Source organism: Apium graveolens, chromosome 4, assembly GCF_009905375.1.
Source record: "Apium graveolens cultivar Ventura chromosome 4, ASM990537v1, whole genome shotgun sequence".
Lineage (NCBI taxonomy): Eukaryota > Viridiplantae > Streptophyta > Magnoliopsida > Apiales > Apiaceae > Apium > Apium graveolens.
In genome coordinates, this window is record NC_133650.1 from 302903703 (window position 1) to 302929242 (window position 25540).

At 34.6% G+C, this 25540-nt stretch overlaps 2 protein-coding genes across 4 annotated transcripts; both read right to left on the minus strand.

Annotated features, from left to right (window-relative positions):
- Positions 1 to 457: 457 nt before the first annotated feature.
- Positions 458 to 1580, minus strand: LOC141719981 (protein FAR1-RELATED SEQUENCE 5-like). Its single transcript, XM_074522343.1, has 2 exons — positions 753 to 1580; positions 458 to 550 (listed from the first exon to the last, which is right to left on the minus strand). The coding sequence occupies exons 1-2, from the start codon at positions 1578 to 1580 to the stop codon at positions 458 to 460; spliced, it is 921 nt and encodes a 306-aa protein (XP_074378444.1).
- Positions 1581 to 5121: 3541 nt separating this feature from the next.
- On the minus strand, positions 5122 to 25192 carry LOC141721457 (uncharacterized). 3 transcript variants are annotated; one of them, XM_074524391.1, is made up of 22 exons: positions 24677 to 25186; positions 23928 to 24075; positions 22870 to 23201; positions 22339 to 22420; positions 21942 to 22200; positions 20959 to 21017; positions 20769 to 20858; positions 18742 to 18833; positions 18489 to 18587; positions 18266 to 18343; positions 17540 to 17624; positions 17376 to 17434; positions 17204 to 17273; positions 10519 to 10610; positions 9719 to 9781; positions 9542 to 9608; positions 8347 to 8619; positions 8024 to 8140; positions 7446 to 7598; positions 7104 to 7272; positions 5554 to 5719; positions 5122 to 5415 (listed from the first exon to the last, which is right to left on the minus strand). In XM_074524391.1, the coding sequence occupies exons 1-20, from the start codon at positions 25090 to 25092 to the stop codon at positions 7174 to 7176; spliced, it is 2733 nt and encodes a 910-aa protein (XP_074380492.1). In that variant the 5' UTR covers positions 25093 to 25186; the 3' UTR covers positions 5122 to 5415; positions 5554 to 5719; positions 7104 to 7173. The 3 variants fall into 3 exon arrangements, with proteins under 3 accessions (XP_074380492.1, XP_074380491.1, XP_074380493.1); XM_074524390.1 differs by having other exon boundaries at positions 5122 to 5719; XM_074524392.1 differs by lacking the exons at positions 5122 to 5415; positions 5554 to 5719; positions 7104 to 7272 and having other exon boundaries at positions 7462 to 7598; positions 8457 to 8619; positions 24677 to 25192.
- Positions 25193 to 25540: the final 348 nt, after the last annotated feature.

Consider the following 25540-nt stretch of genomic DNA (forward strand, 5'->3'; position numbering starts at 1 on the left):
TTGAAAAAAAAAATCTTCAAAAATAACTTTTTTCAATTTTTTTTTTTGGAGTCACTTCTTTTTTTGGGATTATTAATAATGACAACAAGTACTACATTAACAACATTGAAAATATTTAATTAAAATTTATTAATATTTCAAAGTACATGATAAGAAATTACAATCATTTTTTTCCTTTTTTTCCTAATAATCTCGAGGGACAATTTCTTCTATCATGGCCTTCTTCCCTCGCCCCACAAAAACTGCACTTTCAAAATTCTTTATTTGAACTTGACGTCTCGATACCACTTTTGAATCTACCCACTTTTGGACGTCCTTTTGTTTGTGACCTTGGGGGATCTAATAACGGGTCATCTTCTTCATCATCACTTTCATAGTCCTCATTTATTTTTTTCTCTCTCTCTTCTCCCGGAAAAAAACTTAATCACATACTCCTTTTCTCTCTTGATCACGCTCATCAAGTAATTGTACCGCGGAACGGAGCAACTACCAACAACGGACAAACCTTGGAAAGCTTTACACAATCCACTATATCTTGTCGTTTGAGATTCTACAACATTACCAAGCATTCGAGGGGTACACGGTAGAGGTCCCGCAACTTTGTTTCCGTTTATTGTCCACCTCATTGTTACAAGATCTGGCGGTATCATCGTCTTTTATTTCTTGTTAAGGTAACGGATCATGTGTCTACAAATCATCCCGGAATGTTCAAATTTTTTACATGTACAAGAATAACTCCCGTCGATGGAAACCTTCAAGAAAAAATTCATTCTATTAATCTCCGGCAAGGTGGTCTTTTCTACCAAATACATCTTTGAAAGATAATCTCCACAACCTTTCATGCTTTTCACAACAAAAGATTGACTTTTTTGAAGCTCTTTCTGAAATCGCTTAAACATCTCTTTTGTGTATATCTTGGAGGCATGTATCTCCATTGACGAGTTAGAGAATAGTCTCCTTTCCTTGTACTCGGTGTCAAAATCGGCTTGAACCTCCCGTAAATATTGTGACTCCAAAGCTTTTTGTGAATTCTCAATGAATTCTTTCAAACCGGTCGACGCTTTCACATACTCAACAAAAAATGAATTCATAGGCTCGCTCCTTGAGGTGGTAGTCATACCGGCGGCAAAATGTTGTTTCTTGAAAGTAAAAACCCATTGCCGTCTAATTCCATACATATCATTTAGCCAATCGTGATTTTCAAGATCATATTTCTCTTTCAAGTCCTTCCACCTACCTTCAAATTCCGTTGGTGACAATGACTTGTAGATATATGCATTAAAATCCGTCTTGAACTCCGAGTATTGAGTATACAAAGTAGATAGTTTCTCGGGAAACTTGCTACTAATATGCCACGTACAATATGTATGGTTGGTGTTAGGCATAACCTCGAAAATGGCATTACTTAAAGCGATGTCTTGATCCGTAATAATGGTAATAGGTGGCTTGTTATCGACCGCTTCCAACCAAGTCTTCAAAACCCATCTATAAGTAGTCTCTTTCTCGTCCCTTATAAGTGCAAATCCAAACAAAATATTTTGGTAGTGGTGATTCACTCCCGTAATTGGAATAAAAGGCATGTCATACCTATTAGTCCGATATGTCGAGTCGAAAGTAACCACATCTCCAAAATTCTTGTACGCGTTAAGCGAACGAGGATCAACCCACACCAAACCCCTAACCCGATTCTCCTCATCCACATCCACTCGGTAGAAAAAATTGCCATCACTTTATTTTTGCAAGTCTCGTAACAAAACCAATCCACACTCCGCATCACCGGAATCAAAAACCCGTCTTCGAATGTCACGTATTATATTTCGTACGTCTTGAGCGGAAAACCCAATTTTTTCAATACCACCACACGTCTCACTAAGTAAATTCATCACTTTCGGGGTCTCGATACCCGATTTGTTGAATAACTCAATCAAAGATCGGGTAAACGGATCTATGTTGCGTGATCTTTGCATGAAATTTACCTTATCCGATGTAACCATAGTATGATTGTGCTCTAGGTTGACCTTGGTTACTTCCCATTTGTTTGAGCTTACTTTGTGAGCAACACACATACGAGCACGACAACAAGTTCGAGGAATAACATCTCGAGGTCGTTTCCCTTTAGCCCTATCTTCAACTTCCAAGGGTTTTGGGCCCAATCTTCCACCCTTTCGACATATATACAAACGTGACGATATACCACCATTTCTTGAATGCTTATGACTACTTCGAATAATTATCTCGAACCCTATACTTCGACCATAACCTCGATAAAAACTTTCCGCTTCATCCAACGAATCAAATATCATACCAACACAAGGAACTACATCATTCATATTTCCAATAAAATTTTCATCGTTAATTTTATCATCATCATCGCCATTAAAAGAATCATTACTATCATCGGAATCACCGTGAACATCGTGATTCTTCCAACCGAAACCAACATCATCATCACTATGCGTTTTTCGCTTCCCCGGATCATTAACTTTATCTTCAATACTATCAACATCTATTACTTCATCATCATTAAAAAATTTACGATAAACCCTCTTTTTTGTCTGGGGGGTAACATAATTAAAATCGTTATGATCACTAGATGAACTTGAATAATCAAATAAATAAGAAGCCATGAATATTGAATACTAACCTTTTTTTCAGAAGAATAAATTTGAGCAGAATGTTAAGCAGCAGTAAAAACAGCAATATAAGATAAAAAATACAGACAAATTAAGGTAGGTGTGTGCATTAAATGCACGGCCGCAATGTTTCATTGCGATGGCCGCAATGAAACATTGCGGCACTGTACAAACCCACAAGCCAACAACTGTAAATATTTGCAGTTTAAAAAAAACTTTACAACGTACCCCCGCAATGTTTCATTGCGGGTGGAAGTGTCCACCGCAATGAAACATTGCGGTTGAGTTGTTTATTTTTGTTATTTTCTTTAAAATTAGAAAATTAATCAAAAAAAATTATAAAAAATAGTTTCTAGACTTATTATATTTCATTTAATATGTTAAATGTTATTTTGAAAATATAAATGTTTATAAGAGTAACTTAATTATAATATGCAACTATTTTACATATTTTTGTGAAAATTTTGTATAATAGTTATGTCAAATGATATTTCTTGACATGTAAGTTATAAAATACAAATTTTGACGATCCAACTATATGGATGTTAAAATATAATGATTATAATAATTAAGAAATATTATTTCTTAAATAAAATGCGGCAGGTGGCCGAGTTATTTTTATATAGTTTGTTACCAAGAAATGTTTAACATTTTGGGGGCTAAGTTGTTTTATATTTTTTATAGATAACGAAAATTCGATAAATTTTCATTTTTTTAGTTTTTCACATTTTCAAATTTTAGCATTATATTTGTTTATTAAAATTTAAAATTGATAAAATAAATTAGACAAGTACAAGAAAAATAAAATATTAAATAATTTATTTCATTCAAATATAAATGGAGTACATTCAAATATTTTTTCAAAGAAAATACATAATAACATTTTATGTCGACGAGAATGATCAAACTTTAACGGTGTTGGAAGAACCGCCTTTATCACCCTTATCGTCGTCTTTCTTTTTCTTCGACTTTTCCGCCTTCGCTTTAACTTCATTTTCCTTTTTTTCTTGCGCTCAAGCGCCATTTGAATACGGCGGAGAGCTATTGCCATGTCTTCTTCTCCTTCGGGCCCGTCGTAAGCTACACCATCGATAATTACCTTATTATTGTCAAAATCATAGTAGAAAACCATTTTTCGAAAAATAGAGAAGATAATGTTGAAGAGAAAATGTAGAATGAAAATAGAGAAGAGAATGTTGAAAAAAAATGAGATAAGGCAGGACTATTTATAGGTGAAAATCTGAATTTTAAAATTCACAAAATTAAATTTAGCACAGAAAAAATTTTGCTGAAAAAATTCCATTTGACTGTTGAAATTGCCGCAATGAAGCATTGCGGGGTGTCCTAACAACCGCAATGTTTCATTGCGGTGTGTCAGTCAAGTTTCTGCTCTGTTGACCAGTCAATTCTAATTAATATTGGCACATAAAATAAGTTTTGCACAAAAAAATAGTTTTAACTGTTGATAAATTTTTTAAACTAAAATAACTCAATTCACTAAAAAGTATAAAATTAATAATATTATTTTTTAAACTAAAATAATTCATAGGATAATTTAAAGAAAAAGTACAGAAAAAATAAAATTGATAAATTTATTATTAAAACTGATAATATTTTAAAATATTACTACTACTTATATTTAATGTTAACATATTTTAAAAAATTAATTACTGTTGAACATTAATATTATTTTTATACTTATATAAATAAGTTAAATATTAGAATAAGTTAAAAGAACATTAAAAGCTAAAGAGAGGGGAGTTGGGACATTAAAAACTAGGAGTCTACCCAACAATGAAACATTGCGGATTGCGTAATGTTCCTTGTGCATGACGACATCCCGCAATGTTTCATTGCGGAAGTCAAGACCCGCATTGAAACATTGCTTCCTCCCACAGCGACATCCCGCAATGTTTCATTGCGGAAGTCAAGACCCGCATTGAAACATTGCTTCCTCCCACAATGTTTCATTGCTGTGGGTTGACTGACTGTCCCCCCAACCCACGTTGGCTCCTGATTAATTACCTTATTTATAATATGTAATTATAAAATTTTAGAAATATCTATTTATTTATGTATATACCTTTCTTATCTTTTACCGAAGAGTAATCCAAATTTATGCTAAATTTCTTATATAATTTCGCGTTCATGTATTTTTATGTTTATGTACTAAAATGTGCACAATTATACACAACTATGAAATTATCTGTGTCATATTAAATGACGGTCTCTAACTTTACATGTCATAGGATCTGAGACATAAATATATAAATAAATGTAAAAGTTCTTTTAGGATAACAATCGAGTTTAGAAAGTATATACAGGTAATGGTAATAAATATTGTAAAAATGTATATACTCAGTTGTAATTTGTCTTTTATCTTTTACCCCTATCATGGAACTATATAATGGATGGACCGGATTCAAATCATGGTAAAAAAAGAAGAAAAGGACTGGATTCAAATAAAAATTATTTGACTTTGGCTATCATAGTTTAAAAGAATATATTAAATTGACAATCAATAATTAATATTTAGAGAAATCTTGAATTGCTTGATTAATACAATCAAAGAAAAAAATATTAACCTCATTATTGAGATAAGAAATATTAAACTCCTACGCAAAGGCCGGATCACAAACTCATTAGGACGATGAAACCCTGTCAAAGCTCTTGGCTTTAAATATTTTTTTACAGGGTAGAAAATATTAACTTCATTACTGAGATAAAATATTCTTCATCGAGATAGGTAGGTGGATCACAAACTCATTAGGACGATGAAACCCTGTCAAAGGCAAAAATGTGAGATAGGTAGGTGTTAAATTAGCAAAACTGTCCATCTTATGCCCCTGATACCATTTTCCCTTGTAAGATTAAACTTCAACTTGTGTCCAAAAAACTGCTAATGGTTAACAACCACTACCTTGTATGAGGTCTCATCAGAAACTGCACAACCAATAAGAATTATATGTGCACTAAGGCTACCATTGGCTTGAAATTCACCGAAATGATTTTACCGGTCCTTTTCCAGCTTGTCTAAAAAGTGCAAGCATGCGGGCAAGAACAATCACACTGGAAGGAGATGTATGCTGATGAAAAGAAACAAATAGTACAAAATCACAAACAATAAATTAATGGGAAAATGGATTTTTTCGTCACCCAGTTTATTGTGTGTTTATAAACTTACCACTCAACTATAATTTTTTTTGTTTTACTCACTAATGTTAGGTTCGGATTTTTTTAGTCACTAACATTAGGTTCGGATTTGATTATTAGCATTTTGTCAACTTTTTGTAGCGTTATTAAAACATAGTGGTAACTAGTATAAAAAGTGTCATATACGTCTTATAAAAAAGCTTATATGTGTCTGAGTTTGCCAGATACATATGGAGGAGTCGTATAACAATATACGTCTGTTATGGGAAGGACGCATATTGTTTTAAACGTTTGGTCGGAACAGACGTATATACATTGTAAACAGATGCATAAAATCAAATCATATACGTTTGTTATTTTTTAGGTGGGGTACTAAACTCAAAACCAAACCAAAATTATTAGAGGCATTCCAATGTCAACAATGCTAATATATTCCTAATAGGAGCAACAGTTTTAGCCTTTTAAGATTAAGAGGATTATTTAATTATTGCATATACAAGGCAGAAGATACTACTAAAATTTCTAGGAGATTTCTTTGATTGAAGAGATTTGGGAAATAAGAAAATAAAAAAATCAATACAATCAAATTAGTAAACTGATCATAAAGTACTAAAATCATTAAAAAGTTACATATCAATATTTCACCAAACTTCCACATGGACACTTTCAAAAACCCAATAAAATCACTAATCACAACTCTTTCATGCAACTCTTACCGGACCCAGAATCAAAACTATAAACCCCTCCATTCTAATAGAATCGTGAAACAAGTACATATATAAACACAAAAATAGAATAATGTTGTAATAATGTGAATTTGGTATTAAACCAAACAACTCTCACAAGATATTTTTCTTATAAACATAGTTTTATAACCGATTTTTAAAATTTTCTTTTTGTATATAAAAATTTAAACGAAAAATTTTTATTCAGAAAAAAAATAAATCATGAAACTACATTTTTTAGGAGTTATAAAATGCGTGTCAAAATCTCATCACCCAAGGTAAACGTCTTGGGGAACATATGGAGTACTATATATAAAGATATAGACATATATCAAATCATTAAAATATTACAGACTACCACTATGTTTTAATAATGATACAAAAAATTGACATAATGCTAATAATCAAATCCGAACCTAACGTTAGTGACTAAAAATATATGAACCTAACATTAGGGAGAAAAAGAAAAAAATTTATAATAGAATGGTAAGTTTCTAAAGACACGATAAGTCGGGTGACGAAAAAATTCGTTTTCTCTAATTTAGTATAAGCTTGAGCCTCCGGTGAATAAAAATCGCTTCATATTACATACCTTTAATTTTCCATATACTGATTGTTGTGGCCAAAAGGGTTATCACCATCATTAATTACGTCCATAAAGTTTATGCAACAGGCATCAAACTCTCTTGCAATTTAGTTTGCACAATGCCAAGACAAGCCTGAAGATCTCTAAACTCTTCATATTCCGAAAATTTAGTTGCCTGCAAACACACATGAATCTCACTAGTATACAACGGAAAACAGAAAATAGCTGAAGTATTTGATATCACCAAAGATGGCTTTTCTAGCATGCAGCATACGACAGGTCACATAGATTTAATACATTTATACTAGATCAGAAATAAAAAAAACTAGAAAAGGCAAGGTAGCTAACCTGTTTAATTGTGTTCTTTAGGTGCATCTCAGCTGCAAACAATTCTTTTCGACTATTATTTAGGAAACCAAGTTCCATATACACCTTGGAAAGTTCCAAAGAAGCATGTGCAAACTTTTTAAAACGGTCACCATCATTCCACAAATCAGATCCCTGCAAATAAGAAACAGCTCACCTCGGATGATTGTAATAAACTTTTTAAGTCGACAAGGCTCGACTTGGCGACTTAAAGAATAACTTATTATACATGGCTTGGACTCTAGTGCAGACTGAATTATGATCCGACTAATTATCCATTCACCACAACTCAAACTTTTGCATTTCTATTTTCATTTTGGTAAAAAAGATATATGAATCTTAAACAGTGAGAGAAAGAAGAGGAACATCGAATGGTATTCATCTTTAGCAGGTTGTTGAAGGTATAATTGCAAGAGATTATCGATGATCAAATATATGAAAGGAAAATGATATACCAGATAGCAATTTAAGTCAGTCTTTTAGGACAAAAGAGAGGTAAACCACTTCTAAAAGCATGGTGCTATAATGAAATCATATAATGCTACGGTAATAAGTTATACCTGCAGCGCCCTAACTTGCTTCAGTAAGGCTTCTGAACACATTGTCAAATCTCCTTTTAGTTTGTGCCACCTTGCAAACAATCCCCACGCCTCTGGTCCTCCTCCACTGCACACAATCTAAACCAGAAAGAAAAATATCAAAACAATATCAAAGGAGTACAATATTTAAGGAAGTGGGCCCTTTGGCTGATATATACTATTAACATTAACACACCCCCCCCACCCACTATAAAATGAATAATTCCCTGCATCTTTACAAATCCCCAAAATACATGCTCCAATTACAGTGACCTTAACATTCGTAATGACTCTAATGTATCTACCTGCTTTAGATGTTTCCCAAGCACTTCTATCAAGTAACTGGTTTCCCGTGTTCTAGCCATATCGAATTCAGAAGATGACATGTCAGCAACAGAATTAACATCTGAATCACCTTGAATATTATTGTTACAGGCGCTTCCGTTGTTGCCTAAGGAAGACTGAGTTTGGCTGCTTGTACTTCTATGTTCAATCTCTAGAAGTATCTTCTCAAGTAGCCCAACATTGAATGTTCTATTGTTAGTTAACTCTAACATCTTCCCAACAGCTTCAAGTGCCTGCCCAAAAAGTATCAACTACTGTTTATGAATAATAAAGCAATTAACTGTCGCAAATGCATTAGCATGCTGTAAACTGAATAGAACAAAATCACAAAAATCAGCTGCCCGTGAATCGATGATAATATTATGTTTATAAGGCTTTAGACCCCCAGAACAGACATGAAAAAGATGCTCAACGTACGAAGGAAAACATGTGCACAATCCCCCAAAGAGAGTATACTGGACAAAAGATAATACACTCGAACCTTCTTAAACTAATAGCTTTGGGATCAATCTACATTTTCATGTTATTAATTATTCATGAAACTAATCAAGCTTATACAAGAACTATATCTATTATAATCGGGTCTAATAAGAAAGAGAGCGATATTGAGATCACCATTTAGTTTAGTCCATCGTAACCATCATATCCATAATTAGCATGAAGTACCAACCTTGGAATATAACTATGATCAATAACTTGTACTTTTCAGTCTATCAACAAAAATTGTGCATGGGTTATTACTAACTTTATCACATAAAAAATCTAAAGTTCCTACCATGTAAGACTGCTATGATCATTACACCAGCTCCTATACTACATACTATCCGTCCAATACGAGTCACCAAGTAATTATCATTTATCGATAAAGTGAGGATCATCAATGTGAAGGCTTAAAAAGTTGTCCATGTAACAGCATCAAGCCGATAATATTTTGCAGTAAGAACTGCTATAGATAGATAAATAACAAGTGTAGGGGGTACAGTAAGTCTATACAGCCTCAGCTAACAACAAAAAACCAATATTGTAATACATGATCTATTAGGCTGCATTAAAATCGAACTGAATAAACATACATATGTTAGTATAACTGTATATAACAACTCAGTCATTCCATTACATTTTGTAAGTCAACTACTATCAGCACACAAATATTACCTGACTATAATTGCCAATGTCAGCAGCAACATGACTGAAGTTGTCCCATAACTCCCAGCTGTTTCGCCTGCATGACGGATGCAAAAAATTCAACTAATTTACAGCCAAAATATAAATGTCTATTGTCTACAAAGATGTAGAGAGGGGGCAGGGAGAGGGGCGGGAGAGGGAAAGTACTTGAACTTCAGTGCTTCTTTAAATGCTATAAAAGACTCTTTGTTCCGTTTCTTAATCATATGCCTGCAAAGATGTTTAGATGGATTGTGAACCATTTCAATTTGAAGGGAAACAAAAAGATGAATTAAAATGGATTTTTATAGAATTTCCAAGATAAGATTAGGCTACACTCTGCACTCATTCTAAAAGACGACCAGTAAAAAACTTTATATTTCTTTCAAGGTTGGTTTATCAGTATGTTCAAGGTTGGAGTAGCTACAAGTCCTTGCCATTTAATGTTTAAAAAACAACTTCAAACTTAACAGCTTCTACAGAATAGGTGCTATTAAGATATTTCAAAATATTGATAGTTAAAAGTTTATTTCAAGGCCCTAAATATAGTTTCCTCTCACCTGACATCATCTATGTTGAAGTAAGGTAGATACAAGGTCCAAAATTCCCGGTGAGAGGCAACTTTCATCTCATTAACTTGTACATGTCAACTTTTATACCGTAAACACACTTGACAAGAAATTAATTGTTCTGTTTTCAAGTAGCAAAACTATTAATAAGACATGTTTGCATCATCAATGTTTCCAAAAGATAGGTCATAGGTTTAACATTCGACTTCTATGGATTCCATATGACTATATTCAATTCAAGACGATCAATGTAAAGTTTGTCCTTCGAAATTTATTAATTGTTATCAAGGATAGTACATGGAAGCCACAAAAGAGTAGAATGTAAGGAAACAAAGATGACTAACAATAAGCGGCAATTAAAATAGAGCTCAAGAGATTAACATAAAGAGAAGAACTTACAAACAAGCAATATTATTCCAAGCCTCTCCATTATCGGGATCAAGCTGAACAGAGCGTGTAAATCCAGCTATTGCTTTTTCAACATCCCTAGCCTACATGTTATTGAGCAGTGAAAGTAAAATCTATAAGATGATATGCATTTTAGTGAGAGAGACATGAAATCATTGTTTGAAATTTTAGATTTAGGGAGGGAGATGAATCCATGACCGAATGTTTGTATTTGCATATTTATGGTTGCTGAAACAGAAAGCTTAACGAAAAAGAGAAATATTTATTGGACGTGTATATCTTCTGGTAAAACTATCGATCAGTTGTTGTAAGCATGCACTATTACATTGAAGAGCTCGTAGAACCTTCAGTCGTAGAGTACACTTTCTCAATTGCCAAGGAAAAATGATGTTTAGTTTAATACTTCAGAATTAAGCACAAATGTCTATATTAAATTTTATTAGGCTACTTTGATTTAGTTTAGTTATCATGGAGGAAGGAGCAACATTAGGTTATTTAAAATAATCATTCACACCAGAATTAATAGTGATCCAAATGATTTAGCTGTTGAAATATTGTGCAAACTTCTGGAAGGTTCTAGAAAGATTGTGAAGGCATCATGAAAGTACTAGAATTGTTAAGATAAATCATGTATTAGAAGGTTCTTGAATATGTACTTGAAATTAATAACCATCTAGAATATTCTAATAGGCTCATGCACTTAATAATCATCTAGAAAATTCTGTTCTAGAAAATTCTGCTGCTACTATAAATTGTACTCTGCAGATTTGTATCATTAGAACTCAGAAATCAGATTATATTCAGAAATAATTCCCTTGTTCTCTCCTGTGTTAAACAGCAGTGTGTGTGTTTTCTGTGCATTTTCTGCCTAGTTCTTAAGTCTGATCTTGGGCTGCAGTTAAGTGTGTCTACTGTGTCTACTGCATATAGAAGAGAGTGTTCCTAATTCTCTCAACTTGGTCAGAGCTTAGGCTGCCGAGAGAACTAAGGTTCGATTCCCAGCCACCCCCAATATTCTCACAATTTAATGTGGACACTAAAGGCAATTAATGCCCCAAAGATGGGCGCCGGTGTTCCACTCTTCGACCCATAAATGGGCTTTCGAGTGAGGGGGAGTGTTAAATATATGATCCTATTGGGGCCTTCCTCTAACACCTTAAAATTTTAGATGAGCTGGTTACTCAACTTGGTATCAGAGCTGTTGAATCAGCTGTTGTGTTCAGTAGAGGCTGCTAGCGAAAAGGCAGGTAGAAAATTAGTTTAAGACAAAAATTCTGCTGTTGTAGCTGGTGATTGTATTCCAGGAGATGGATATCAATGGTGGAGCATTAAATCAGTTTGGAATGGAGAAACTAACAAACAATTATCAGTATTGGAGGATATGCATGAAGGCATATCTCCAAGGACAAGATCTTTGGGATATCGTTGATGGAGGTGATACGGATTTACCTTCGGATACACTAGAAAATTCTGAATCAAGAAGAAAGTGGAAGATTAAGTGCGGGAAAGCCTTGTTTGCATTACGAGGCTCTATTCACAAAGATCTAATTGATCATATTCGGGATAAAGAGTCTCCAAAAGACGTTTGGGAAACATTGAAGAAGCTTTTTACAAAGAAGAACACGGCCAGACTTCAATTTTTGGAGAACGAGTTGGCAAATACAACTCAAGGGAGCATGACGATTGCTCAATATTTTCAAAAAGTGAAGAATTTATGTGCTGAAATTTCTGAACTTGATCCAGATGAGCCTATCAAAGAAGCCCGAATGCGAAGATATCTTATTCGTGGCATAAAGAAAGAGTACACTCCGTTCTTGACTTCGATTCAAGGATGGGCAAATCAACCTAGCATCGTCGAATTGGAGAATCTGCTAACCAATCAAGAAGCCTTGGTAATGCAGATGGCGAAATCTTCAATTTCAGAAAATGATGAAGTGCTGTTCGCTAGAAAACAAAGGCATCATACTTATAATTACAAGAGTTGGAAGGCAAATAATCCCAAAGGAGCAGCTGATTGGAAAAGGAGTTCCAACAGTGAGGAGCAATGGAAACTCAAGGATTCAAATGAGCGCAGAAGCTGGCCAGGGAAGAACTTCAATCAAAAGGAGAGGAATTCTGACAATTCGCAATACGAGGCCAGGAAGAAAATAATATGTAACAGGTGTAGTAAACCTGGACATATAAAGAAGTTCTGCAGATCAAGATTTGTAGAAGGAAACGCAAGTATTTCTCAAAACGAGGAACATTCTAATGATTGGGGAACTTGTCTTGCAACCGAGACGACAAATTTGAAGAACTTTATACAAGAATCAGCCTTAACGTCTCTTGATAAAGGCAATGTAGAAAAAGGTTTTGCAAATATCGATTATTCAAAAGATTGGATAATTGATTCAGGTTGCTCTCATCATTTAACAGGTAATGATTCTTTACTTTTACAACAAAAGGAATACGTCGGAAATAAAGCAATCGTGACAGCAGACAACTCCATTCATCCCGTTGAAAGGGAAGGAAATGTAAAGGTTAAGGCAATGCAAGGACCAGTAAATCTGACCAGTGTATACCATGTTCCAGGTATGACAAAAAATCTGATTTATGTTTCTCAATTAACAAATTCTGGTCGATATGTGTTATTTGGTCCAAATGATTTCAAAATCCTGGAAAATATCAAAAACATTGATGCGGACACGGTGCTAAAAAGAAAGAGAGTCAGGTCTCTATATGTTTTGTCGGCAAATGAAGCTTTTGTGGAGAAAACAAGCCGACAAGATAAAGCATCTTTGTGGCATGCTCGTTTGGCACATGTAAGCTATGAGAAGATGAAAAATATTTCAGCCAATAACATTGTCAATGGGCTGCCTAATTTGGGAAGCTTTAATCGTGAAGTTGTTTGTGAAGGATGCCAATATGGCAAAGCACGTCGTCTTCCGTTCGAAAAATCTTCAATAAGAAGTACAAAACCTTTGCAGCTGATTCATTCTGATTTATTAACAAGCAATGCATCAAGTTATAGTGGACTTCACTATATGCTTGTAATTGTTGATGACTATACGAGATTTTCATGGGTTTTCTTCATGAAGGAGAAGTCTGAAACTTTCTCAATCTTCAAGCAATTCAAGATGAAGGTTGAGGGGGAGCTTCGAAGAAGGATTAGGTGCTTGCGGACCGATAATGGAGGGGAATTTACATCAAACGAGTTTGCTGATTTCTGTGACAGGCATGGAATAAGAAGACAATTTACATGTCCACGAACATCACAGCAAAATGGAGTTGCTGAACGGAAATTAAGGCATTTACAAGAGGTGAGTAGAAGTTGGATACATGCAAAAAGTCTTCCTCAAGAATTATGGGCAGAAGCCATGAGGTGTGCTTGTCATGTGATAAATCGTTTACCCTCAGATGTTATCAACATGAAAACTCCTTACGAACTTCTCTACAATGAGAAGCCCTCGGTTTCATATTTCAGAATCTTTGGCTCTACATTCTATGTTCACGTTTCTGATCAGCTGCGTGCCAAAATAGATCCTAAGGCAAAGAAATGCGTATTTGTGGGTCATGATCCTAATAGAAAAGGATGGTGATGTACGGATCCTGAAACACTCGAGGTTGTGACATCAAGAGATGTTGTATTTGATGAAACATCGTCTTACTATGTAAAACCTATATTAACGGAACTTGCAAATCAGCCAAACGATGAAAATGAATATAAACAAGACAAAACAAATGCTCCAAGTCCAACCATACCTCACGATGATTATGCAAGTGAAAGTGAGGAACATTATGAAGAAGATAATGGAGATCAAGGAAGTGATCAGCTGCCACGAAGATCACAAAGAACACGAAGAAGGAATGAAAGGTACAACAACTACACTATTGGAGCTGATTATGATAAAATAATCGAAGGTTTCTTTGCTGGCCCTTTTGATGAATCTGAACCATCAACATATGAAGATGCAAAAGGCAATCAGAACTGGGAAGCTGCTATGGAGGAAGAAATATCAGCACTTTATAAGAATGAGACATGGGATCTAGTGCCCAAACCTGAAGGAGTTAAACCAATTTCTTGCAAATGGGTTTACAAAGTCCAACGTAAATCCGATGAAAGTGTAGATCGATATAAAGCGAGGCTTGTAGCTCGTGGTTTCTCCCAAAAATACGGGTTGCACTATGAGGAAACTTTCAGTCCAGTAGCAAAGATGGCGTCCGTTCGAGCTACTTTATCTATGGCTGCCTCAAAAAGATGGAAACTTTGGCAACGAGATGTGAAGAACGCATTTCTTTATGGAGACATTGATAGAGAGATTTACATGGAGCAGCCTTCGGGATTTAAATCAAAGAATTTTCCAGGTTATGTTTGTCGACTCAAGAAAGCTCTTTATGGGCTTAAACAAGCACCGCAGGCCTGGTTTGGAAAAATTGCTCAATACCTCTCATTTTGTGGATATGTTTCTTCAAGTGCCGATGCAAGTTTATTCATAAAGAAAGATTACAAGGTGCACGTTCTTGTGTTATTATATGTCGATGACATGATAATAACCGGTAACGATGAGCAAGAAATAAATAAATTGAAAGATGAACTCGCTATTCGGTTTGAGATGAAAAACTTGGGAGAACTAAAGCACTTTCTTGGATTGGAGATATCAAGGTGCAAGGAAGGTATCCGTGTTTCTCAAGGTCAATATGCTAAAAAGATCCTTGAGAAATTCAAGATGATTAATTGCAGACCAGCACCTACTCCAATGGAGCAAAATCTGAAGTTGAAAGCTAATATTGGGAAAGAGCTAAAAAAATGTAAAGACATATCGCACTTTGGTTGGAAGCTTAATATATTTGACAATTACAAGGCCCGATATTTCTTTTTCGGTTGGAGTTATTAGTCAGTTTATGCAAAAGCCAAGGAAGCCACATTTGGATGCAGCTAATAGGATACTTCGTTATCTTAAGAGTACAATGAACTACGGGCTGATGTATAAACGAAGTGCAGAGATTTTACTTAGTGGATTCACCGATGCAGATTGGGCAGGTGATCCGTCATCAAGAAGATCTACTTCCGGCTATACTTTTGACCTAGATGATCTCATGGTGCAACAAGAAGCAAGCTACTGTTGCTTTATCAAGTACAGAGGCAGAATATAATGCTGCGACACTTGCCGCACAAGAGTGTGTTTGGTTAATGAGACTGCTCAATGACATTTCTCATTCTAAAATGGAAGCAGTGGAGCTATATTGTGATAATATGAGTTCGATTCGTCTAGCTTCAAATCCAGTATTTCACGCAAGACCTAAGCACATCGAAGTTCACTATCATTTCATACGAGAGAAGGTGCTGCAAAATGAGATTGATCTTATCAAAGTGGATACCAATGAACAACTTGCTGATATATTTACGAAGGCTTTACCTAAGGAGAAGTTTGAGTTTCTTAGAGCCCAACTTCGTTTAGTACCCGAAGTTCACACAAAGGGGGATTGTTGAAATATTGTGCAAACTTCTGGAAGGTTCTAGAAAGATTGTGAAGGCATCATGAAAGTACTAGAATTGTTAAAATAAATCATGTATTTGAAGGTTCTTGAATATGTACTTGAAATTAATAACCATCAAGAATATTCTACTAGGCTCATGCACCTAATAATCATCTAGAAAATTCTGTTCTAGAAAATTCTGCTGCTACTATAAATTGTACTCTGCAGATTTGTATCATTAGAACTCAGAAATCAGATTATATTCAGAAATAATTCCCTTGTTCTCTCCTGTGTTAAACAGCAGTGTGTGTGTTTTCTGTGCATTTTCTGCCTAGTTCTTAAGTCTGATCTTGGGCTGCAGTTAAGTGTGTCTACTGTGTCTACTGCATATAGAAGAGAGTGTTCCTAATTCTCTCAACTTTAGCAGGAAAACTTTATTGTAAGAAATAATTACGTGAAAGCGGGACAATCTATTGAACAAACATTTGTCGAAATTAGAAGAAAAAAAGCATGAGAACGGGCTGCTGTTACAAATTCTGAGAGCCAATTTGAAATTGTTGCCAACAACTGGAAAATGGGTGGTGGGGAAAAACTGACAAGGGTTTGGTAAATACATGACAAATATTTTAAGATAAAGTATAAATAGAGATTCATTTAATATTTTTTGAAACTAGGAAAGTGTTGGGGTTTAGTTTTTTAAATTATAGTAACATCAGTATTCATCTGATGTGTAAAAGCTTCCTTAAAATCTACACAATTCAGCTTATTCTGGAAAGAAATTTCTATATGTATAGATCTTAAAGAGAGCAGATACCTAGCTTCGGTGAAAATTATTCGTGGTCTCGCCAAACACTCCTTTGGTACTTCAACTCCTTTTAGCTAAAACAACTGCTATTAAGGTCTAGGAGAGGAATGTCGAAGGGGCACTATGTTTGGATTACAAAATGGAGAGAAATTATATATGTACAGTGGAAGAGAATAGAGATTCTTGTTTCTACACAAGCAAGTATGGAAACAGTAAGGAATATATAAAGGAAAAGAGAAGGGCGGGTAGGCAGAAGAAGTCCAAGGTTTTTTCAGCTTTTTCACGTGTAAAAGAGAAGAGGACCTTAACAACTGTCATTAGCTTATTTTCAATCATCTCTGATCCATCACATTCTCATACGATGTCTAGTTTTACTTGTATCACTTGCTTCAGTATCAATGAACAAAACCATACCTTCAAGGCAGCAGCACCAAGGGCAAACCAGCCATCTGGAAATAAAGAATTCATCGCCATTGCAGACTCCCTAATTTATAATTTATAATTAAAATTTGAAAAAACAAAACAGAAAAAAGAAAGATATCATTTAAACACATATAAACAGATAAAAGACCTACTAAAATCCTACCATAAGACCTTCGCCATCTCGTAATCATTCCTATTGTAAGCACTGCGAGCAAGAGACCGCTGTTCCCATAACAAAAGGTATGGTTAGATTGATCACTATACAAGAAAATGAAAAAGTTGGACTCGGGGGATGGTAAGGTCTAGGAAACAGATGTGATGAATTACCTTCGCTCGAGCAGATCTATTCTCTGAAACCTCAAGGGCTTTCTCATAGCAAGCATCATCATTGGTAACATCACCAAGCGAACACCTACGAGAAAAACACAACTCTTATTTAAGATTTACAATGAAAGCACTTAGCCACAGATCCTCTAATGCTTATTTCTTGCACAGGTAGCAAAATATGAGTCCTACATGAAAATGAATAACTATAGTGTATATCAGACTTTACTTCTGTAAAAATATTAATAAATCCAAAAACACAAGTATAAAGGCCTGAGTAAAGATTAGAGATTTAATAGTTCTGAAGAATTGAAAAAATACAAGCAGGAAAGGTGAAAATCAAGACACTTTGTAGAGAAATAAATTGTCTAACAAAGAACGAAAACACAGCTCGCTGCATGTCTATGTCAATTTAGTCATTTTTCTCCCAAGAAATAAGCTTGTTTAACTACTGGAGTTCTCGCTTCGCTTGTATTTTATCGTATTTATTCAATAAAACGATGTATGCAGAGGGCAATCTAGTGTTTAAAACTGCATGCAGGAACTTTAAGAAGAATTCACCAAAAATATCATAATTACATACTTTATCAGAAATGAAGCGGAGATATACACATAAAAACAGGGCAAGAATTCATTCAACGTTATTTAGGATCAGAAACTAAGATAAAGAATAATATTTAGAAAACAATAAAGCAATAATTTAATAAAGTATAAGCTAATTTCACATACCATAACCTTGAGTCGCTGGGTCGCTCGGCCAACCGTTTCTTGATGAGTTCCACAGCTGATGCTTTCTTCTCCAACAGGCTACACAAACAAACATTTTTTTAATTTAAGTTACTCAGCATCACAAAGGCTTGTAGGCTTGTATGAGAGTGTACACAAAATTTAAAGGAAGACGGATGACGAAATGTCAAGGAGAAAAGGAAAGAATGTAAATCATTGATCATACCAGTAACAATATATTACAGTATCCCATAACTCAAGATCCTCATAAACCTTAACTGCTTCACCTATCAAGCCACAACTCACCAAGAGATCACCATATTCCCTTAAAGATAAAAAAAAAGGAATTCAGCACTCACAGCTCCATAAATAGAAACAACATAACCTTGAGATTGATAAAGATAATATTATAAAATAATGTAAATGATAGATATGCAAAAAGCATGATGCAAATTTTTTTACAAGTGATTCGTTCATACTTCCTTAGTTTAGGAATACTCGGAAAATGAATTCCATAACAGCAGTAGATTCTTTTGGTGACACAGACAGAAGTATCACGGATACCCTGGACCTAAAATTAAGAAGGAAAAAAAATCAAATAAGACCAGAAAAGCACATCGAGTAGAAGATATTACTTGAATAAAATTAAAATTCTCTACATACATGACACAATATCTTCTACAAATTTGAATTTTCTTCCATGTTTCTGTTTAAGTTATCCGCTGTGGTAACAAGAAACATGAAACCAATAAACCAGCAAATGAAGTGATCTATAATACAAAGTACACTGTACAAGCCTTATTAAGCAAAGACCTAGACCTAGAAAATTATTTATAGAGGATATTACTTTTATGTTTATCCTTGTAAAATTATACCCCAAGCTGAGAGATCTTAATATCCTACTTGAAACCTGTCTCATCTCAGGCTAAAAGTTTTAAATCATGACTTAACCTTGTTACAACCAGTGTTGTTAAATGCGCGACTAATGGCGCTTCGCGCTTAGGCGCAAGGTGTGCAATTCGAAAATGTGTGATTTAGCGCGATTCTGAAAACGTCCAAAAGGCGCTCGTGAAGCGCTAGAAGGCGCTAAAAAGCGCTAAAAAGCGTTAAAAGGCGCTCACAACAGGAAAAACGGTAACACTTTAAAAAGAAGGGTAAACTGAAAAACAACCCTAAAGTGTTTCACACAAACAATCAGCCTCCATAACAGGTCTCTCAATGGGCACTAAATCTCAATCTCCTTCTCAAAGTAAGCTGGAGATTGAGTTGGACAGACACTGAAACTGTTCAATTGGTGTACCTTATCATTTAAAGTTTCAATATTGACATTAATATTATTTTATTTATGCTCTTTTGTAAGTTTAAGTGTTAAGATTATCTTAAGTATTATTTTCTTGTTAATTTTGTGAATATTTGTTTTGGGTCAAAAGGCACGCGATTAATGGCGCTTCTCGATTCACGTTTTAAATTTGGGTACTGCGCCTTTTTATAATCTGCGCATTAAACAACACTGGTTACAACATACTTTAAGGATTTTAAAACTCAAACAAGGAATTAACACAAAATATTATACAATTCATAGTGCTACTACCTGAATTTGGCTCACGACAAATATATAAAACCTTGAAACTTCCTTGTTCTAGTAACTAATACACTAAACCACACCCTAAATGCAAAATCAAAAACAAAGCAGACAAAAGTATTATATGATATAGGTTCTTAGTCTTCATTGCACGCCCACTTATTACCCAAGGCCAAAAAAACACAGAGTCTTGCGTCCCGATTAAAACAGAAGGCGATCTTCCAAAATAACTGTTATGACACTAGGAGACATACATTACTCATAGAATTCTATGCATGGGCAAATACATAGACTAATTACAATAGAAAAATAGTATAATTCAAACAAGAACATCAACCTACAATCATTCCAATTTTTTGTCTTTTCATTAATTGCTGGAGAAAAGTTTCCAACTCATGCCTACAGTAGTACAGAACATGAACACAGTACCTATAACCAACTTCTGTACTTAGTTACGAAGTTAATAGTCTTCAAGTTGCTACATAAGTATATCCTATTTACCCACTTAGCAGTGTAGACATGTTATGTTATGTTACCTCAACTTGCAAAAAAAATTAAAGGTCCACAGGTACCAACACTAATTCAAAGGAAGATGATGCACTGCCTTGTCTTTTTTTAGTAACCAAGTCTCCCAAGGTTTTAGGAGGCCTTAATTGGATCATAAATGTTATTCAACAATTTTTGAATCTATGTTTAGGACTATGGGTAAGTGGTTTCGTATGTGCAAGAAAAATCTAATTTAACCAAACTTCAGTATTAGAATCTGTAAAGTTTAAGATCACTCATAATTTTTAAGTATAAAAATCCGAAGCTGCGCCTATAACAGTCTTATAGCAAACAGTTACATTTTCTTCCAATATATATTGAAATATGACAATCATTTATTAGATATATAAATAATAATATATTAACGGCTTATCTTACTAGTTTATCCATCATCAGTAATGCACGCTCCTTTGTGTGACTACGACTAGACTCCCATCGAACACGTAGTATGTCACAGAAACACCGCACCTTAAATGAGAGCAAGAGTTATTTGTACACCATACAGGAAAGAAAAAAAACACAAATAATGTATTTCTGGGCGCATTTATAGTTCATGAAAGTAACTTACAATGAAATCCAATGATTGCTGAGAATCAATTGCCTCGATGTAAGGGGCCATTTCCCACCCTGAAGAAATAGAACACTAATGAATAGAGAGCACAATAAAAGCATATCTTAGAAGCAGGGTAGTAAACTTAAAAGCCTTCACCATTCCCATTACATGTAACACATTGACACAACATAGTTCAGGCATTAGTGGTTAATCAATCTTGATTAGGCCAAAAGGTCAAAAACTTTAAGTATATTATTCATTTTTCCTGGTAAAGTCAAAAGCTCGCCTGATGCACAACTAGGAAGTGGTCGCCTGGTCGGTCCACTTGTTATCACTCTTTTCTTACAGGATTTGTTTTATCATGCTAACAAATTCAAATACACCTGACCTCCCTGCACGATGTCCGGTAATATAGGTTAGGTTTTAATTAAATGACATTTAGCCTATGTAATCAAGATCTGTTGTTTTCATGAGATATGGATTTCAAATAGATGTTCCACGTGGTCAGTTTTAAGCCGAATTTGTACATATTTGTTGACACGAGCATTAAAAGACCAGGCTACTTGGAAAAAAAAGGACCAGACCCATGCAGGCATAATTTCATTACAAATATAAGAGTAATGATTTACTAAGCAATATTAAGTGTACAAAAACTAGATGAGTAGAGTAAATCCCAGAAATAAGGAGGGACACATTTAGGGTACCGGGACTACAAACCAATAATTTAATTCCACTAAAGCGGTTGCAAAGGTATGACGTGATAGCATTTCTTCAACAATAATACACAAAAAACACATCCCTACTTTAAGCTTTTTCCCAGATTAAGTTAGCAAATAAGTTATATAAATGATAATTTTAACTAAGAAAAACATTAATACTGCTAATCATACTGAGTACTACTGCAAAGACTACTCTAATCTTCTCTTACAAACTGTATAGTATAAGAAATCCATTTAGAGACAGATATGAATGAAGGCAGCTAAAGTCATTTCACTTACTTTGCATCTCGTTATGCCGACTGCTCTTTTCAATGGACAGACATTGTGCCAATATGACAGCCTGTTGGACAGCTTTTAGGATGGCTACACCACTGTTAGGAATTGATTGTGTGCCATTATCTGATTGATTATTGACATCTACTAGCCTTGGTGTCAATAATATATCAGAATTTTCACTTGTTACATGATGACGTTCAAACAAACTGTTTTCAACTTTATCACCACCTACAGAAAGCACCAGCTGAGCTTTGGGTTCAACCTATATCCAGATATAGTATATATAACCATTAAAACTCAATACACAGAACATTTACAAACAATGGTGTCGATTAAATTATATTTTAGCTAGGATCAGCAGCATTTATCAAAATTTCAGGAGAATCTTTTTAAAACATACTTGATGCACAGTGCGGAAACCCAAAGCTCCACTAACAGAGAGACTGAGACCAGATGCAGCTTCTGCTAATTTAAAGTGCAGGCTGGAACACATAGACAAGGAAAATTTAATATTAAGTTTCCCTAAACTAAATTGCGGCAAGCACCGATCTAACTAAAACTGAATGAGATGACATGCATTAAATGCAAGATATTAAGAAATAACTAACAAGTCAAAAAATTTATATCAATATATGCTGTATTTGTGTATATTATACAAAAAGTATATTAGCATGTGCCTCGATGCACAAAAATGCACATATATCTCAGCTGTTTATCTAGTGTCATAATGTACAAAAGAATTGTTAGGACACAACACAAACACCTCCAAATTTAAAAAATAAAATATGTATGTAATGTATAGGGAAGAGTAATATTTTTAACATTTCTGTGTCGGAAACTAATCGGTTGCACAAGAAAAGAAAAATCATTTGCATTACAATTACTTGGCCACCACAGATTCCTAAATTAAGATATGCTTAATTAAACTCACCTGGAAGAATCAACTCGGCCATAGATGTGTTCCACTATACCCATTTCCAAATGAAGCATTGCAACTATGGTCTGTGCTTCCTCCTCTGGCAACTTGGCACCCCAATAGCTTACGACGTTTACCACGCTCCCAAAATTATTTGAATTTTCACGCATAAAAACTTGCAAGAGATCAAACATATAAGAAGAAAGCTCATCTAGGACTTTCTGTTGAATGAGTAAAAGCCTAACCAACCACCATGAGATGCTCTGTAAATCATAGGGAGAAGCAAAACTTTCATCCAGCAGCCAGTCTTTTATCCTCATCAGCAATATTTTCGCAAAAACTATATACTGTATATGGAAACGAAAAATTAATTAATTGAGTAGAACACAAATGCTAATCAGAAAGAACAATATCATAAATAACCGCTCATGTAAGAATATAAGCTAATCTCCCACGGTGTTAATCACTGTTCTTGTAATTGTAATCATTTTATACTGCGGTAAATATATACAGCACGCAAGTAAGAATTAGTTTGAGCAGAGATGTCACTGTATTTGTTCTAAAATTCTCTTTAGCCTAATGGTTGTTTTGTAAATAAGACATAAGTAGCCTATGAAATATGAAAAGCTACTTGTTCCCTCATATAATTTCTTCCTAAATCTGCAGTCTCTTATTCTCGGTACTTTCCAGAGATCATCCACATGCTACAAACTAAGGCCTATTTACTAGTAAACCGTGAACAGTACAAATTTAAAACAGATTCAACAAATATACACTGCTGAGGATAACTGCCAGCAGAAAAATTATAAGATCATTGTGGCTCTCATTTCTGTCTTTTCTAATTTGAAAATGTCAAAAAAGAGGACAGAGGCAAAAAGTAATGACAGAAAAAACCTTAGGTATAAACTGCACAGAGAATCATAACAGCTACATAATAATCTCAAACACCAAGTTAAAGTAACATATACCTGTAATATTGTAATTTCAATTAAGGAATAACGGATCAAACAAATGAAAAAATAAATATATAAACTGATAAGAAACCAGAAAAACTATTTGACATAAACAAGTACCTGCAAATTTAAGAATTTCCCCTGCAGTTCAGCCCCCGTAATCATCAGCTCATTTCGTGCCCAAATTTCCCACTCCAGCCAATAGCCATCACTTGCCTCCTTAAGATTCATTGTCAGCAGAGGTACCAAAGGAAATTTTTCTAGTGGCCTGCAATAGGTATAAGAATATATATTTATAGAGAGAGTCAATATTATCTCAACCAAACATACATATATAGAGTCATATTCCACCAAAAGCTATTTCAAACCTCAAAAAATCACCAAATATATGTACACAATTGAATATATATAAAAATAAGATTCACAATATAAGCTTAACGTGAAATTCAATTCATACTTGACACAACACATTTCAGTAGAAGTGCATATAAGATTCACAAAATGATAAATATAATTCACCTAATTTGTACACTAAAAGAGTCCATATTTAAACACAAGCATATATACATAATTGTGCACGTTAAAAAACATACACAATATAGATCTTTCACTTGGTTTGTACACTACATTAACTTGTATTTAAACACAATCATATACACATAATTGCAAGATAAAAAGCATACACAATTTAGATAATTCACTTAGTTCGTACACTAAATTAACTCTATTCAAACACAAGCATATATACATAATTGCACGAAACACATTATCAATACACAACTCACTTAGTTTTTACACTACATTCATTTGTATCTAAACACGAGAGACTATATAAAAATGTGCAATCTAAGGATAAACGAGTAACTAACCCGGTGAAATTACACTGCGTAAAGGCGAGAAAAGCTGCAACGCCAATCGCCATCACAACAAAGCCCCTAAACAACCTCTCGTCATCATCACCTCTCAAAAACAACTCAACTCTCTCCATAACCGTCTCCGAATAAAACCTCTTCGCACTCTCCTTCGAATTCTCCAAATCACTAGACTCGTCGAAATCGAAGATTTGTCGAGCCGCGCTAGACGAGAGAGCTTTGGCGTACTCGCCTGACTCGATGAATTGGAGCAATTCGTCGGATAGGGTTTGGATGTTGGGAGGGGGAGAAGATGTAATTGACGGCTGAGATTGAATTGAGGGGAGATCGGACGGTGAGAATGAGCAGCGGAGAAGACGGAGCTCGTAGCTACGGAGGAGATGAGATGACGGAGATTGTTTGTGTATCGCCATGGCACAGAGAGAGAGAGAGCGAGAGAGATGGAGGTTTAAGGGGGGGTTAAAACTAGGGTTTTGTATAAGAAAGTGTGTGTTTGTGAGAGAGAGACTGACTGTGAGGAGGGTAACGGTTACTATTTCTTACCGCCTTACCGTTAATCTACTAACTGTAACTAGCATAATAATCGGTGGAGTTTTTTCATGCATGTAAAGCGGCTCCAACAATATCTTACAGGCTTTTGAGTCAAATTTTGAAAAAATAAAGATAAAATTTCTCTCCAACAACTCCATGTCCCCTTTATAACATTAGGAGTTTTAAATGCTTATTCACTAAATATCCCCTCAACTATTATTATATTATATTTTTCTTACCCGTTATTTTATATTTAATGAATGAATATAAACAGGGTAGTAAGTGTACGTTTAAAACGAAACGATTAAATTTAATCTATAAAATGTCGTT

Excerpts from the sequence above, each read along its gene's own strand:
- LOC141719981 (XM_074522343.1), bottom strand. The coding sequence starts at position 1,580 with ATGCCTTTTATTCCAATTACGGGAGTGAATCACCACTACCAAAATATT. Across the intron at positions 551-752 it reads GAATGAATTTTTTCTTGAAG|AATCTCAAACGACAAGATAT; the intron begins GTTTCCATCGAC and ends GTAATGTTGTAG.
- LOC141721457 (XM_074524391.1), bottom strand. The coding sequence starts at position 25,092 with ATGGCGATACACAAACAATCTCCGTCATCTCATCTCCTCCGTAGCTAC. Across the intron at positions 22,421-22,869 it reads GGCCGAGTTGATTCTTCCAG|CCTGCACTTTAAATTAGCAG; the intron begins GTGAGTTTAATT and ends TATGTGTTCCAG. Across the intron at positions 21,018-21,941 it reads TCGGCATAACGAGATGCAAA|GGTGGGAAATGGCCCCTTAC; the intron begins GTAAGTGAAATG and ends CTATTTCTTCAG.